The sequence below is a fragment of the Andrena cerasifolii genome, chromosome 7 (genome assembly GCF_050908995.1).
Source record: "Andrena cerasifolii isolate SP2316 chromosome 7, iyAndCera1_principal, whole genome shotgun sequence".
NCBI classification, from domain to species: domain Eukaryota; kingdom Metazoa; phylum Arthropoda; class Insecta; order Hymenoptera; family Andrenidae; genus Andrena; species Andrena cerasifolii.
The window spans coordinates 14,890,682-14,907,503 of NC_135124.1; the positions used below are offsets into that span (position 1 = coordinate 14,890,682).

Here is a 16,822-nt window from a genome sequence, read left to right on the forward strand (position 1 = left end):
TATGGGGATTCATAATTCTTCTGCGACTTAATTGCGAAGAATGTCGAGGCAAGTATAAAGTGAGCGCCACGGGGAATGTTTCAGAAGTACTTACAGTGAGCCGCATTAATATTCGGAGACAGTGGTACTTAGAAATATACTGCTGTGTATCTGTAGTAATTTTGGAAGTAATGTATTCGTTGATTTTTTTTATGATTTAGTAGACTTATTCTAGTTGCTAATAACGCAAGATTTTTTTTATTTAATTTATACACCTTCTTGTTAATCGATGATAAACGACATAATGCCTAATTTTGACGTCGCAAAAATATTCGGACATCACGTATGCTTTGCAGTTTGGTCGTCCTGTTAAGCCAGTTAGGTTGCACGGTGGCAATGTTTATATACACAAGATGTAAGCACTACCTTGTAGACTTAGTTTCAATTCAGCGTTCATTCATACCGCACGTATTCGTGACAAACGTAAAATTATTAGAAAAGTGAATAAAGATCCTAATTAAATAATGAAGTGCACCAAGGTTGGCGGCAGAATTGTTTGAAGAGACTAGAAAGAAAGTTCATTGTGACACAGTTCGTCGAATGCTAAATGAAAGTGGATACAACGGTAGAGTTTCCCGAAAGAAGCCATACATTAACGATGTGAATCGAAAGAAAAGATTACTCTTCGCCAAAGAATACATTTCTAAAGAAGAAACGTGGAGGAAGTGTGATGGTTTGGGGTTATATTTCGGCTGCTGGAATGGGCGAATTAGTTTTCATTGATGGAATTGTAGATAAAAATAAATATTTAAATACTCTAAAACAAACCTTACATAAAAGTGCTATTAATATGAACATTCGTAACAGTTTTAAATTTTATCAGGATAATGACCGCAAACACAAATCACGTATAGTTCAAGAATATTTACTGTATAATTGCCCAAAGGTATTGCACCCACCTCCACAGTCACCAGACTTAAATCCGATTACAAATTTATAGGATTACTTAAATCGTCGAATCAGAATAACACCCATAAAGTCGAAAGACGAATTAAAATCACGATTAACGGAAGAATGCTCACGTATTCCGTTAAAATACTTAAATAAAATTATTTCTAATATGCCCAAACGTTTAAACCATGCACTTAAACAAAAGGGCATTCCAACAAAATATTAAAATTGATGTAATTTTCTTAAAGTATAAGTATATTTTTCATAAAAGCATTATGGTTTGCAGAGTGTCCGAATATTTTTGCGACGTCAGAATTATTTCGTTTACCATTGATTAACAAAAAAACTGTATAAATTAATATCTTACGTTATTAGCAACCAGAATAAGTGTACTATATCATAAAAAACAACGAATCCGTTATTTCCAGAATTACTACAGATACACAACAATATATTTCCAAGTACCACTGTGTCCGGCTATTAATGCGGCTACTGTAGGTATAGTAAGGAAAGTACAGGGCTAATGAAACATCAAAGTGGCTAGTCGGATGGAAAGCCATTAGCGTGGCGAGATTATTTCATTCTGGTCGATTTTGATGATGTTGTGACTTGTCGCGCGGGGGGCGACAACAGGGTCGCGCACGGCGCGTTTGCAAACAGGTTTTGAGGAAAGCCGAGGGCGAGGGATAATGCACCTTTGTCAAGGAGTGTGTTCACGCGTGCAAAGAGAGGCGTTTCGGTCGGTCACTACCGACGCTGCTTGAGATGTTAGAAGCCGCAGGTGGCCGAATGGTAGCCTGCAATTCACGTGTACAGGGTATGGACAGGTCGTCGGGTTTGTGAAAGGGTCATGGGGTCAGGAGACACAGACTCCGCCAGTTCTATACCGGGTGTCGAAGCGGGGCCGTGCTCTTGAAAGCGACACCGAGCAGAGACGGCGGAAAGCAGGGCGAGGCACGGCAGAAGATGCGATTTAATCGGTTAAATGGGTCAATAGGCAGGTCTCGATAAACGCTAAAATTTCCTCGGAACGTCCGCGAGGATATATTTCTTCGAGGCGAGCGATGTTTAAAATACAAAGACGCGGGGCATAATTTTACGAGCGCAAATTATCGGCCACGCAGCACGCGAGGGGAGGGATTAAACGGCGCAGAAATGATTTCACCTGTAACCGACGGGTTCACACTCAGGTGCGGCTTTTTACTGAATCAACATATGACGAAGCCGCGTTAAGGATCTATCACCGGCCCTCGAGAGCAAATGGCACGCCATCACGCAGCCATCCGCCACCCATTTCCATACACACGGCTACCCCTTTAGCTCACAAGGTTCCTTTCATTCAACGCGAAGAGAGGAGGGAGGGGAGCTGGGAGGCACCTGCGATCGAAAGTCGGGTCATGCAAATACCTGCACGCGATGAATAAAAAACGGAGGGGTCCCGCGCCCCGGTGAAAGGGTTCGCTTTATTCAGATTAGGGCGTTTGCGTCGGGTTATACGGTGTTCGATCACCCCTTCCCGTAATGCCACTCGAGCCTCTCGATTTTCGGCAAGTGCCTTTACCCTCTGGCACGCGTGTCGTACATAAATACGAGCAGACATTTTTTTACCAACCCTTTATGCACCTGTAGGTAGGATGAGGTATGTAAATAGGTACCTGTGTCTATGGGAGAAGAAGTCCCCTATCCTGGGCCACGAATAAAATAAACGTCTCTATTCACCTTTCGGTACTCGCATCTATTTCCGTCTCGCGAGCACTTGCGTCGTGCACTGAGTGCACGGTGACGTATTATTAAGGGGAAACACCGCTGTGACGGCCGGAAAAGTAAGCCATTTTTAAGAATTTTTTTCAGGGATAATCTACAGTTTCATAGAAAAATTTTATTACCTACTTTTAGTACGTTGCCTTAAGAGACTATACAAAAAAAAATAAATAGGAAAACATCCATAAATTATAATATATTAATTAATCTTCTACGCCTCCCCACGCGAGCTGTTCGAGGGTGTAACTATGGAACAGCAGGTCCGAAATCAAATTTGATTTTTTTTTTATAAACTATATGAGTGTAGTTTCCGTTGTACGTGCCGATTTCTTAAATAAATTATTTCTGTAAAAATGGTACGCTTTAGAAGAAAAGTTTCTAAAATCCGCGAATAAGATGGACAGTTTTTGGAATGTATTTAAAAAAATTTGCTCTCAATCAAAGAATCCGTACGTACAACGAGAACTACACTCATATAGTTTATAAAAAAAAAATGAAATTTGATTTCGGACTTGCTGGTCCATAGTTACACCTTCGATCAGCTCGCGTGGGGGGTCTAGAAGATTAATTAATATATTCAAATTTATGGATGTTTTTCTATTTTTTTGTATAGTCTCTTAAGACAGTGTACTAAAGGTAGTTAATAAATTTTTTCTATGAAAACTGCAAATTATTCCTGAAAAAAATCTTAAGAAAGATGATTAAATTCTTATGAAATTTAAGGGGTGGTTTCACCCCATAAACATGCAAACAGGCCAAAATAGAAAGACACCATTTTCTTTATTTATCGGTCCTCTAAAACGTATCCAAAAATCAATGCAATCGGAGGCGGCATACTTTCGTTTTCATTTAATCAGAGACACTTCCAAACTGAATTTGAACCTGACAAGTTACGTAGCATTATGCAAAAATGTCCGCTGGAAGAATACATAGGGATGCTGGGTAGAATAGATCACGATAAAACGGTTTTTTTTTCAGCCAAAAACTGACCTCCGTGCACACGCACGGGTACCGGAAAGTTAACCGACACGTTGAGGGTCTGACGCGTTATCGACCATCTCGATAGAAACGACGAAGAAAAGCAGGAAGAAATATTCAGCACCGTGGGCTAAGAATCCGCGGAATGCCCACGCGTGGCCATAAACCCTCGCTGGAGCCCGACTCCCGGAATCAGAGCGCGTAGATATTATTCGCGCCTCTTTCGTGAATTCGCGTCGGTAGGGGCGTCATTAAAATCAATACCGGCTCGCTCTCTGCTCCGTCCCCGTTCCCTCCTGCTTTCGTCTTCATCCCCCGGCCGCTATTCATCCTCGTCGCACGCCGGTGTATGCGAGCGAGGGTGGTAGGGAAACAGACGAGGGGGATGCTCGCGTTTCCAGTTGTGGGAGTCGCGCGACGCCTGGTGGGGTTGCTCACGGAGGAGGCTGAAGAGGGAGTGAAACGCGCGAAAAAATAGGAACGAGCACGAGGAAGACGGTAAGGCGTCTCGGGTGAGGGGAGGGCACGCGATAAGAGGAAGGGTGCCCTGTTCGCAAGGTTAGGTAGCCGGTACACGCGATAAGGAGTGGGGGGGTGGCGTTCCCATGGCCAATAAGAACCTCTTTAAAGCACCCTTTTTGCGCGCGGAACTGCGCATGCCGGATTCAAATCTGGCTTGAGCCGAGTATCGAGTGGCGATGGTGGGGGACGGCGGCGAAGGGTGGTGGTGGCTGTATGGAAATATGATAGCGCGATAAAAAGAGGAAGAACGGGCAGGGATGCTTGTGTACGCGAGGGTGAATGCGCGGGCGGGGATACTGCACGGCTGCTACGACCAATAAAGGCCCAGTTTAAAGCGGCTCATTTTTTTGCATCGCTACTGCGCATGCCGCATTCAAATGCTGGGAGTGGTGGCCCGGGGGTGTATATGTACGTGTGTATGGAAATATGATAGGTGAGACGAACGTGCCTTCGAACGAATGGCGTCCTGGCTCGGGGCTTGGGGAATATTTTTACGTTTCATGAGCTCGTGATAGCAGCAACAATGGCGTCCGAGATGGATTCCTAGACATTCCTCTCCCACTCGGTGATAACTACAGTGATCGTCGAACGAAGGCTTGAAAACGGTGTTCCCGTATGTGTGCCTACATAGGAATAGCTTATCGCGATGATATAGGTATATACCACTATCGCTTCTTTTCGAAAACACCGTAACTCTATTCTACTTACAGTATAATCATTGTATTCGTCAAACATGTCCGCCTCCGACTGTTCGTTATCGAGTCGTTACGAAACCGTTAAAGGTTGTCCGCGATATGTTTAGAAACAGCCCAAATCATTCCCCGTCATTGATTAAGTTTGAATGAAATTGCCAATGCGAGCGGATCGCATTGACAACGGACCCATTGTTCGAGAGATCATTCAACCGAGCGGTATTAACCTGCAAAAGTACCCACCTGCTGTTCGCCGGAGGTTCATCGGACCGTGCAAAGCATCAGGCAGGTATCTCGATCTTTAAGGTACACCAAGAGTGTATCGATGCGCAGGGTCGGGATCGAATGGCTCGTATCTTCCATCCATGATTTCCAAACACCGTAAATCCAATGCGTAACGAGAAAAGTCCAACTAGGTACCGACGGCCGACCGTTCATGATTGAACAGGTTAGGTGGCCCGGCGAGAGTCTCATAGTTTCCTTGCACACTAATTTCTGTCAAATATCTCACTACTGTTTTCCAACACTGTTACTACACACGCTATGCTAATCGAGACACGTTTCAAAAGGTATAAAACACTCTATTTCAACCATTTCCATCAACGTACGCGAAATTCAGCCTCACTAATGTAACCACGATCAGAGAACAATTAGGCGGGAAGATGCGATCGCAGTGGAGCGCCCCCTCCCCCCAAACACCCAAAGAAAAGCACCTATAATCTATAATACACAAAATGTATTTCCCAAACGACAGATGTACGTCCGTGACTGGTAAATCATCAATTCCAAGCGACTTTCCGACGAAATTACCGATGGGAAATAGATGTCTTAAAACCGAAATCGTTTCACAAGATTGAAAATCTACATGACGTTCTAGTGCACTTACGACCGAAGCGCCCACTCTGGAGAACGTTCGTATTAATTCGCGTGCAGTGGCGCTGCTCGTTTGCATGTAAGTCCTAGGAAAGTGGCGCTTCACACCCGAGGTGCGTTTGCATTATCGATGCCAGTGTCGTTCGTAAAGAGTAGTTTCGAAATATCGGATATACCGACATCTGGTCATCGTGATTTTGTTGCTCGCCGTGATCACCGGGCACGACGTACGATATATGGATAGAGGAGGCAACGGGGCCCGCCGATTGGCCGGTTTTCTCGCATATGCAAATGCAAACTCACCTCCTCTCCCTCTGTGCTGTGGTATCGTTGCAGCGGGTTAGTAGCCGGTACACGCGAGGTAAAAAGGCGCGCTCGCGCCCGCGACCAGAGAACTCGCCTTTCCTCGCCGGGCGGAGTCCCGCGTGATCCGCGTTCCTTCGCGATTGGAGGCTTGGTTCCCCACCGACGCCGGTCGTTTCCCCACCAGGATAAGCGTCCAGGCGCTCGTCCGCCGCTCTCCGTTCTACGGTTGCCGTCCTCGTCGCACTTGCTGCACTCCCGACCGTGGAACGTATCCGATCGTCTCTGTCGTTCCTTGGAGCGACTCCCCCACTTGGTGTTCCACGATCCGCGTACGCGTCCGCGTTCCCCGTGGCCGGTAGGCGGCCGACCGGGCGTACGTGGGCCCTCTAGTGTAGCTGCACACATGCACGCGACAGCATCTGACCGCCGTAACAGCCGCCGCCGTCGCAGCCGTGAGCTGCCACCGTCGTAGCTCGTCGCGGATGCTCGTGCGCCAGCGATAATACGACACGACACGATACGACACGTTCTCCCTACTCGGCCAGCTCGATTTCGGTGGACTGGCAACGCTGACGCACCACGCGAGCCCCATGACGAAACGAAGCGGTACCGCGCGCGTCGCTCGGTGGTTACTCCGGTGATAATCGCGAGCATCGGCAGTGAGTGACCCTCGTGACCATTCCCAATGGGAGTCGACGGATATTAACGCAGACACATTACCGGGCATGCACACTGCGCGGACCGTGGAAGGGATTACGGGGACTGTTCGCGAGTTCGCCGATGGATGACGCTGCGCCTGACGCGTCGTTGACAGGTGAGAGGGCCGCTGAAAGGATCTTCAAATTTTCGCGGGGTTCGCGTAGCGTTCGGTTCTGAGGGAAAAGCGCGGGAGTGACTGACAGCTCGCGTCCAGCTATCCCTGCCCGATGTCAGGCGAATTCCACGGGGGAAGAAGCCAGCGACTGTGCAACCGCACGCCCGTCGAACTGCTCCGTCGAACAGCTGTACGCGACGAGGAGTATTCTTCGACGGACCCGGCCGATCCGTGCGTCGAGTGACTGGATGACCGGTGGCCGGTGGTAGACAGAACCGTGGACCATTCTCGTGGTGCCGGGGGAACGTATCTGTGCGCGTTGTCAGTGCAGTGTTGTACGTAATATACCGTGATACCGGAGGATAGCAGTTCTCATGTAAAGACGTTTCTCTTTGGTCGTAGCTGGCACGTCGATGCCGAAGGGTTAGACGCAACCGCCATTACCGCCCAGCGCAGTCGAAAGTGCAACGCGACGAGAGTGATCCGACGTTGCTCGACGTTGCCTGGCAGCCGAGCGGGGATTCTTTTCGTTATCCTACGGCGGAGAACAGCGAGGCTTGTGCGACAAGGGGACCGAGCAGGTGACCACGTTGGATCTCGCGGCGTTGGCTGCTTACGGGGGCGTCTCGGGACCCAGGGTCGCGGTGGCGGGCACCGGGGTCCTCGCGCTGCCCGGCCTGATACCCGACAAGGGTTTATCATCGCCCGGAGGTCAGTCGAAAGGAAAGTCCGCAGGGCTGGCGGGCCTCGACAGCGAGGCGGTGCGCCGGTGGGTCGCCGAGGCCGCGCGGACCGTCCGGCAAATTCCGCCTCCGGTTCTCGTACCGTCCAATTCCCAGCAGCAGCAGCAGCAGCAACATCATCATCATCAGCAGCAGCAGCAGGTGCATCGACAGCAGCAGCATCACTCCAGCCATCGACAGCGTCAGGAGTCTAGCCCACCCTCGGTGGGAGCCTCCCCTTTCGCGTTGCCATCATCGATGACGCAGACCCCCAGCATGCATCTGCTGGAGAACAACAACCTGGTGGAGGTTGCCATGGCCCAGCAGCAGCAACAGTCGCAACAGCAGATGCAGCAGCAGCAGAAGCAGAAGCAGAAGCAGACCAGCCCGACGAACAACAACACCATAGAGGCCTGGAGGTCCATCCAGGGTGGGCACCAGTGGTGGAGTCCTCCTAGCAGCATCCATCAGGAGCAACAGCAGGCGTCGCCTATCGCACAGGTCGCCCAGACCCAGAGTTTGGTTGTCGGCTCGGTATGCGGGCAGAGACAGTCGCAGATCCAGTCGGAGATCGATCAGCCGCTGGACTTTTCGGTCGGTTCGCTGCAGCAGCAGAGGCTGCACTCGCGCATGAGGACTATGCACGAGAGGCTGCACGGTAGGATGCACGATAACAACAATGGTGCTTCCGTTGTACAAAAGATGATCAGAGGGACTGGTAGCAGGAGGAGTTACAGCCCCAGCGAGGGTAGCAGCATCAGCAGCGAGGACGAGGGTGTATCCACCGGCGGCAGCCCTTCCGGACCCCTTCGAGGCGCCGAGAACGGTGAGTCTGGCAACATGCTAATTCTATTTTTATCGTCGGTGTTATTCATTCGCGGTCCGCCACGTATCACCGTGACGAGCACGAACAATGATAAGTTAGGATGACGTAATCTATTATACAATCGTATACGGATTAAGAGGGAGTCAGGTGGAATTCTGATTTAACGTTGCCAATTTTGCATGCGTTTGCGAAATCAGTTAATCACACGGCGTGTTAGTTGGAACTTGGCTATCTTGTCCTTAGGAGTATGTTATGGCTATTAGATTCGAGAATGTCTATTTAGAAGCGTTAGCACGTCGAGCATACCACGCAGAATGTAAATAAACAATGGTTAGAAATCTCAGGGGTTGCTAGAAGTCGTTGCAAGAAGTTAGGAAGCTTTAGTAAATTGGTGTCTTGATCGTAATATTTTCAGGGAAGTGAAGTTGCAATGATAGTTTCCTGATGAATTTCTTGTTTTCCTCCACTTTCTAGCAATTATCTGATTCTGATATCTCTAAAGATAGCTCTCGAGATACCAGCCACTAAACTAAAACTTATTACAAGAATACACGTAAAGAAATTAATTATCTTTAAAAGTATTAGTTTCCAGGCTTGTGTTTAACGAGCCCATATGTTTTCCTGCAATAAGTTCTATCACCCGCTGCAGTCTCTACTCAGGTTCTATTTACTTCTTTAGTCTGCTCTCTACTTTCAATCTTTACACTCCTAACAGTTTCGGAGCAGAATATTATCCTCCCCCGCAAGCTTTTAAAACTGTAACTGCTCGCAGCAGTTCCTACAACTGTATCCGCTCGCAGCCGCCAAGGGTTAAGCCACCCCAATTTTACAACCGTTTCCGAGCTACCTCCTTCGGTTTACCAAAAAGTTGGCTCTCCAGCGAAACCAGAGAATCGAAAACAAACAAACGTGTGCGTCACGCTAGGCGCTATTTGCTCGGGGGAGAGGCACGAAACACGAAACGATCCCGCGCGCATTTTGGGGGGAAAAACGCTGGCGAGAGTTCGATCCGTCAGCTGTCAATGCAGCCTCCCTTCGCACGTTCTACACCCCCGCGCGATCTTCGTGAAGGCTTTGTTGCCCCCGGGGACGGCCGTATTGTGCATTCGTTCCCCATTATCGGAGTAAAAGCGAGATGCAGCCCTCGATTTACCTGAAACGACCGTGTTTGCGCCACCGTGCCAGCGTTTCCATACGCAAAGCGCATGCCGATTGCGGCATTTTACGACGGGAAGGCGAATTCCCTTTTAGAACGACGGTTCGTTTCGTTGCGCGTTCCTCGCTCCATCCAGTGCACGATTCCCTTCGCGATAAGAGAATTCCTCGTCGGATGAATTCGCGTAACGTTTCGTTTCGCGGCTGCGCGCCAGAGAAATTAGTACATGGGAGGGAAAGGAATTAGTCTGGACTAGGGGAGGGGAGGGGGGGGGAGGAGAGGGGAAATCGTAGCCACGCAAAGGGGAATTAATCTGGAAAAAGTTGCTGCGTGAGTCACGGACCCATTTTCCGGCGAATAACTAACGTGTCCCATTCTTATCGGCACTACGAACGATAACGGCATTATTTAGTGGAAACGAACAGTGGTTATCCGTTAATTGAGCGCCGCTCTCCATTGACTTATCTAAAAAATCGACCCCTATCGCATAGACGTCTAAGCCGATCGAAGTGTGTCACTAATTTGCGCGTTATTGGCGGCGTGAGTCATCCTTGCGAGTGGATTTCGGTAGGGACTTCTCGGGTTAATGCTGTCTGTATTTCAGTGGATCAACGGTGAGATCGTGGCACCAACTATCTCTCGATATCGCGACTTAGATGCAACGTTATCTATGCTGAGGTTAATTAATTATCGCGGGGTGCGTTTCATGCTGGAGCGATAGGTATCATGCGTTGGATAAGCTTCAGAATTTTTCTCTTCGCTACTAATCGCGCGTGCCTGGAAGCTTGAGCACGTGGACGGTCACATAGTCATTAGCTGTAGCTCGTAATAGTTAAATCCTCCCGTTAATCGATGAAGCAACGAACGCTGAAAGAAGTCGGAAAAATGGCCGAGTATCTCGTTGGTTTGCCGACGATATCGATTCGCTGATTATCCCGCGAAAAAAAACTAAATATTATTGTATTTATACCTGCCGATGGTTCTCCAGTTATCTTTCGTGTCTATTATCGCGGCGTAATGCGCCGGGCGTCGCGAGCCGCTTTACCGCGAAAATAAGAATGATCGTAATTAAAACGATACGCTGGCATTATCTGATTCTAAACAGCCGGATCTTTATTAGTTTCAATAAAATGCAATGTAAACACGGCCGCGGAATAGCGCGATAAGTTCTCGCTCGCGCGTAATGCGCTCTAGCGTGATAAAGAATAATAATTATGAAGCATCGTTGCCAAGGCAAATGCACAAGAAATGGACCGAAGATCTAGGTGTCCAGCGATGTACCGCCGCCCAATAAATACGATAATCGCGAATCCGAGAACAGACGAGCGAAAGGGTTATCTCTGATTTCGCATTATCGATAAGAGCCCGAGTATATTACAATTAATCCGCGGTCGATTATAGCCCCCGCGTCGGCCGTGCGCCTCGATACACGGGAAGGGCCTTTAATTGTGCATAAATATACGCGCACCGTGTCGTAATTGCACTAATATTCAAGAGTACACAGCGGCAAGTAAACTGCGCGCAGCCAGGCCGCGGTGGGAAAAATGCTGCCCGATATCGTATCTGTCGATAAGGTCTCAGGCTCTAAGGCTTGTTTGAATAAATATTCCACGTAAGCGCGTGATCGCGCGGTTATTTTCGATGAGCAACGCGATACCACGAAAAATCCATTTTTCGAAGTGAAATCGTAGAGTGCTCCAGATAATGCCCGCCTTATATAACGTCATAATGCCCGACTTCGTTTATAAAGTTCCAAGCAATGATCCCCTGCCCGCCCGTCGCCGCTCCGCGCCGCGTCGCGGTTTTTATTTACCTGTCACGTTGTTATCTTCGAAACGCGCGGCTCTTCCCTCTTTCACGCCGGCACCGTCCAACGTCCTCGCGCTCCTATTCGCTCCGTTTCTCCGGCTCTCTTTGTCCTTTTCTCGTAATTTTTTGGAAGAGCAAAAGCCACGAGAGGAGTGGAGGAGAGCACGCACGGCCCGCAGCCGTTCGTTGTCACGTTACCCGGATTGCTCCGCGGCGAGCGGAGTATAATTACTTCGTGGCGAGCCTCCTTCTTTTCGTCGTGCTAATGCACGTTCAATATGGGAGAATATAATTAATCCTGGCAAGGAACACGCGCAGGGCCGAGTACCTTATATCGGAGATAGCCGATTGCGGTTCAGCCGGGGGCCCGGGGACCTGTTCTCTCCCGAGGGCCTCTCGGTGTATTACGGTGTAACGTGATACGCGTTTGATTCTATGTTATTTACGAGCAGGTGTACCGCGCAACAATGTTTATCACATAATTAGATTCTATGCCCGAGCAATCTCTATCGCGCGTCAGCAAACCACGAGCCTAGACGTGCCGGAGCTGGAGATGACGTTTCACGCTGGACGCCTCAATAACAATAATTTTCCTCTGGATACGCTCTCCATATTGATTTCGTCCGCGATGCTGTCCCGTACGTGTCTGCCTTCCCTTCTTTGTTTCATCTAAACCCTAGGCATTCCTTCTGGCCTACCTATGCGCCCTTTGTTTCGAGGATTCCCGCGACGTGTTTTCAACCGCAGGTTTTCTTTTCAACGAGTCAGTAAAAGATAGTTGAATTTTTTTCTAGGAGACGAGCACGTATAGACGCTCTCTTTCTGCACAGCGAGCGGCGTGGGGCTCGTTATGAGATAACGATCCATTGATCGATCGGTAATTTTACCATTTCTGCTAATTATACGCCCGGCTGCTTCAGCCGCGTGTAATTAATTATGATAATGTTCAGCGCCACGTAAATCATGTCGCTGGAAGTTCTTGTGCCCTTTAACGATTTAATTACCGATTGTCTGATATTTGTACTTTAACCCTCTATCGGTATTTGCATTTCGAACGACCTGGAACTTCGAAGCGGGATCTGGTTGGTGCTTTTCAGAGTTCTTTCGCTTTGAATATGAGTGCTCGAATTTAATTCGTGTTGCGGGAAGGATGCAGCTGCTTCAGTGGTGTAATTATTAGGAAAGGGCGGTGGAACTGTAGGTACTTGTCGGTTCGTTAGCGAAATCTTGCAAGAAACGGAATCATTGGAGGTCTCCCGAGCGCCGCGCCGTCGGATCACTCGCGTGCGGAAAATTAGACGGCCCCCTCTCGACTCGTGAGGGTGCTCTCGGTATTCTCGTTCTTTTTTCTGCCTCGGACCGATGATCTTCAATGATCTTCGAGCTTCGTGTGTCGACGACAGTTCCGCGAAGTCGTTCCTCCTTAACGAACTTCGGACCCCTCCGCCGCTTTCCTTCTCTCTTCTTCGTACACTCAACCTTTTCATGGTTCTTCATCCCTCGCAGCCCAGTTGCTTCTATGATTTTACGTTCCAGGGATTCAGTTTCACTGACGAATTCTTTAAATCCGCTACGCGCGTGCAATTCAGCGAACTACCCCTACCACACCTTTCGGTTACCTACGCCACTTCAGTTTTAAGTCCTGCTCGAAATAAATTTGGAAGATCGCTTCTTTGCTCCTTATTGCTCTTTCGAGTGCTCTACACGGACACTTGTGCAATAGAAATGATCATTAACTTGACTAGGTTAAATTACCGTCTTAGGTTAAGTTGAAAAACAGTCCCTGACTGAATTTCGCCTTTGCTTTCGGCTTTGTTTGCTTTCTTTTCGTTGTTTTCTGCTTGTTATGCAATAAAGACGTTTAATAATAATAATAATTGTCCAGAGTCCGTTACAATGTATACTAAATAGCAGTGGAAATAGACGAATTGAATTGGAGTTAGGAGGGTACCTGGACCGCGTTCCGGTGACCATCCATCTAGTGACACAAAATCGCGCTTGTTGACATGGTGCCTCGCTCGATTAATCCTGACTGAATAATATATTTATTTTTGCGATTTGCGTCGCTATCGAGCCGAGTGAAACGGCCTTTTATCGATCGGCAATCTCGCGCGTCACTTGAGAAATGAAGGCTTGGCTTCGGCTCCAAGATAAAAAGACGACCACAAGTGTGTGTGCGCGTGAGAGAGAGAGACCACCGGAAACGCGCGTCCCGGCTCGACTAACACGCATTTCACGTTCGTGTAAATTTCGTAGGCTAACGCAAACTCTCGAATGAATAATGTACCGGCCTCTATTTGGCTGTTTCCGGGGATGGCCTGTCGAGATTATGCCTCGAAATCGAGGAAACACCGAACCGCTCCGAACGGATACGAGCGATTTGACGCGAGCCCGTTCACGCGTGCTCGCGAATTCCTCGGATTAATTGAATGGAGATTGCGAAAGTGCACGGGCGTTTGCCCTTTTTCTCGGCAAAACAACGAACGGCTCTTTGCCTTTCAATATTGCTGGTGAAATAAATAAATAATAATAAAATAATAATAAGGTAGACGCCTAACGCATCCCGCGGATTTATTGCATAGATAAATTTTACCTGGCTTTTGTCCCTAACGAACGCATCTCCATTTCGCTACACCTAACGCATTTGTTGGTTGAAAATTCTACGAATTAATTATAATCAGGTATTCGCGTAGTTTGCTGGTTTTCACCGGTAATTATCCGCCGTTCGGATCACTTCCGAAAACGCTGGCGCATAATGAACCCGCGATAGTCTCCGTCGAAAATGTTTGGGCTCGATCGAGCCGGAAGCGGTTGGCCATTTTTCTGTTACGTCACGCCGGGACCGCGTAATTCCGCCTCATTTGCATCGTCCAGCGGGTTTCCGATTATAGCCTACTCGGCTTTCGAATTAAGGCCGGCCGGAACCTGCTCGGAACGCTTCGGGCTAGTACACCGAATCCCGCCTATTACACGCCGGGGCACACATGTTGGTTTCTCTGGCCAGAAGCTCGTGGGCACGTGACTCGTAGGTGGCGGTCGGACGGTGGGTCCGATGGAAATAGCCGGGGCAACGGCGGCGGATTTGCATTCGGAAATTGAAGCTCGTCGTGGGACGTGTCTCGAAACCGAAACAATGCGAAATTAACGCGACGGCTCCGTCAGGTCTCTTAGGACCTTTCACTCTTCTCGCGCGATTCTTAGCCGGCCCGCTGGCGAAATGAGCGCGGAGTACTTCCTCGATTGAAAGGCCCGTCTGCACTGAGCGATTGCGGGATTTCAACCCCGTTAACTGAAGGGAATGGCTGGTCGCTGGGATTCAATAATGACATTCTCGCGGAAAGAATGCGCTCACGGTTCCTGGAAGTGGTCTGGCGGAGAAGTGATCCAGTTAACAGGTTAGAATAGCTGGAGTGGAGTAGTGGAAGGTATCTCGTAAGGATAGAATGACCGCTAGACCCCTGGTGCCTCGAAAATCTCACCTGTTACGTAGCCAGGACATGCTCGATCCGTAAGAGGAGGCCTAGGATACGTGACCCGGCGCGTTGGGTGGACGGGAGGACGGTTCACGGGAATGGGGAATGAGAATGGGAATGCGGGGATTCCCGGTAGGTAGGCAGAGACAGCAAGGGAAGGTATACACCGAGCGCGCCTATGTATAGCTGGTGGCAGGTAAAGCCGCCGGATAAATCTCACCTTGGATAGGTCAGGTTGGGCCAGGAGAGGATTCCAATAAGGAATGGAGGAGACCGTGCAGGGGTCACGTGGCGGTTCTCTTTTCTCTTTCTCCGCCCTTCCCCTTTTTTCTCCTTTATCTTCCCGCGTACTCCTTTTATCCCGAGTAGTCCCGCACGATCAGGTACACGCCGCTTCAACCCTTGCCGCCCTAGCTCACGGGGCCACGTTTTCGCGTGCGATGCATGTGTGCGCTCGTTCACGTAGACACACCTGATGATGTAACAGAGGGTTCTCGACAAATCACCGTCCTGCCGCGACACGCGATCGACTTTCCTGCGCCTTTCTTTAAACATTCAGCTAAAGGGTCTGCGGCCACGTGCCTCGGCTTTTCACGCTTCCTCCTTTAAGCACGTGCTCGGACAGCCGTGTTTGGTCCATCCTGTAGCCTTCCATTTTACATCTCGGAGAGCATCTCGTGTTACATTCTCCATGGAAGAAATGTAGCGAGGTGGTGCCAGGCGTATGTAGAGGGCGAAGACAGTCTGCGCCTGCATCTTCGACACCTATCCTCTGAAATGCTTCGTGGCGCAGATCGCATGCGGTCTATCGGATCTCGAGACACCTCCGCGCCGCGTTCTCCATCCCCGATCGCAATCTCCGCCAGTCCCTGGTGTTTTTCCTTCGAAAAGCCTCGACTGGCTCGCGCCCATAACTCTTCGTTAGCCGTGGCATCGGCCGAGACATGCAAATTATGAGACGCGTCGTTATCCCGTACCTGCGACTCGGATCGATACGATCTCTCTCGCGTCTATGACGAATGCGTCGTCGGTGCCGCCGCGACTCGGACGAGTGGCTCGCGCAGGAAGAAGAGGCGCACGGACGACCTTGCAGCGTTCACTGCGGTTCGGAAAAGGGAATGCACTTCTCGTAATGAAGCCTATAATTCCGCGTAGGTACTAGTAGGATAATACGAGGGGACAGCGCGGGCACGTAGATCGCGAGGGGTTCTCGCCGCTCCCTTTCGTGGACAGTCCCCTAAAGCGCAGAGCGGTTTTTTCGCATGCGATTCGAGTTCGCTTTTCACCTAGGTTGCCGGCTTATCGCATCTGCGGTAGCACGTTGAGCGTCGCGCGGCATCGATAGCTGTGGATAGCGTCATGCATATTCATCCCGCGTTGATCTCGTTGATAACCAAGCGGCATATTTTTAAACAACGTTTTCCAGCATTTTAATGGTAATCTTTCATCCAGCGTCTCGTTGCCTCTTCTCGTTCCATATTCATCGACGGGGCATTACCGCGCACTCAGGGAGACGAGAGGGGCTTGCATCACTATAAAAATAGAACCTTATCCTGCTTCTGCCGAAGCGTGGTACTCCGCGAGCCGCGCGTTTTATTGCATTTCAGCAGGACTTATTAATCCCGGGCTTGAAATTGAATCGTTGCCCGTCGTTATCCCTGATTCCCTCCCCCTTCTCTCTCTCTCTCCGACTGGCCTTTTCTTTCCTGCGGCCCCTGTGTAAATGGAAATCGCTAATATTTCTCAATGATACCGGTCCGTTCAGTATGCAGCGCGCGCGGTCACTTGCTCGCTCGCTCGCTTGCTCGAGGCACATCTCGCTTCAAGGACCGGGTACGTTTGCGCCTAGCCAGCCGGATAAATGATGGAAATCACCATATTCATCGCATTTGTCGGCGGCGGTGCGCACAGGTGAGCCGCTCGCCGTATTTGGCGCTCGCGGTATGCTAATTCCGGCGGC

General features: G+C 49.4%; 2 protein-coding genes across 4 annotated transcripts in view; one reads left to right on the forward strand and one right to left on the reverse strand.

The window, feature by feature from the left end:
* LOC143371400 (uncharacterized) overlaps nucleotides 1–5,511 on the reverse strand; it is a 149,173-nt gene extending 143,662 nt beyond the window's left edge. The window contains exon 1 of the mRNA XM_076816538.1: nucleotides 5,127–5,511. The gene's annotated coding sequence lies outside the window, so the exon portion shown is untranslated. The remainder of the gene's footprint in view (nucleotides 1–5,126) is intronic.
* An 878-nt stretch (nucleotides 5,512–6,389) lies between these two features.
* Nucleotides 6,390–16,822, forward strand: part of LOC143371393 (uncharacterized) — a 111,339-nt gene continuing 100,906 nt past the window's right edge. The window contains exon 1 of one of the 3 annotated variants that reach the window (XM_076816520.1): nucleotides 6,390–8,424. In XM_076816520.1, coding sequence (XP_076672635.1) covers nucleotides 7,857–8,424 — 568 coding nt within the window. In that variant the 5' untranslated portion in view covers nucleotides 6,390–7,856. The remainder of the gene's footprint in view (nucleotides 8,425–16,822) is intronic. The other 2 variants (XM_076816519.1, XM_076816521.1) reach the window with 2 other exon arrangements.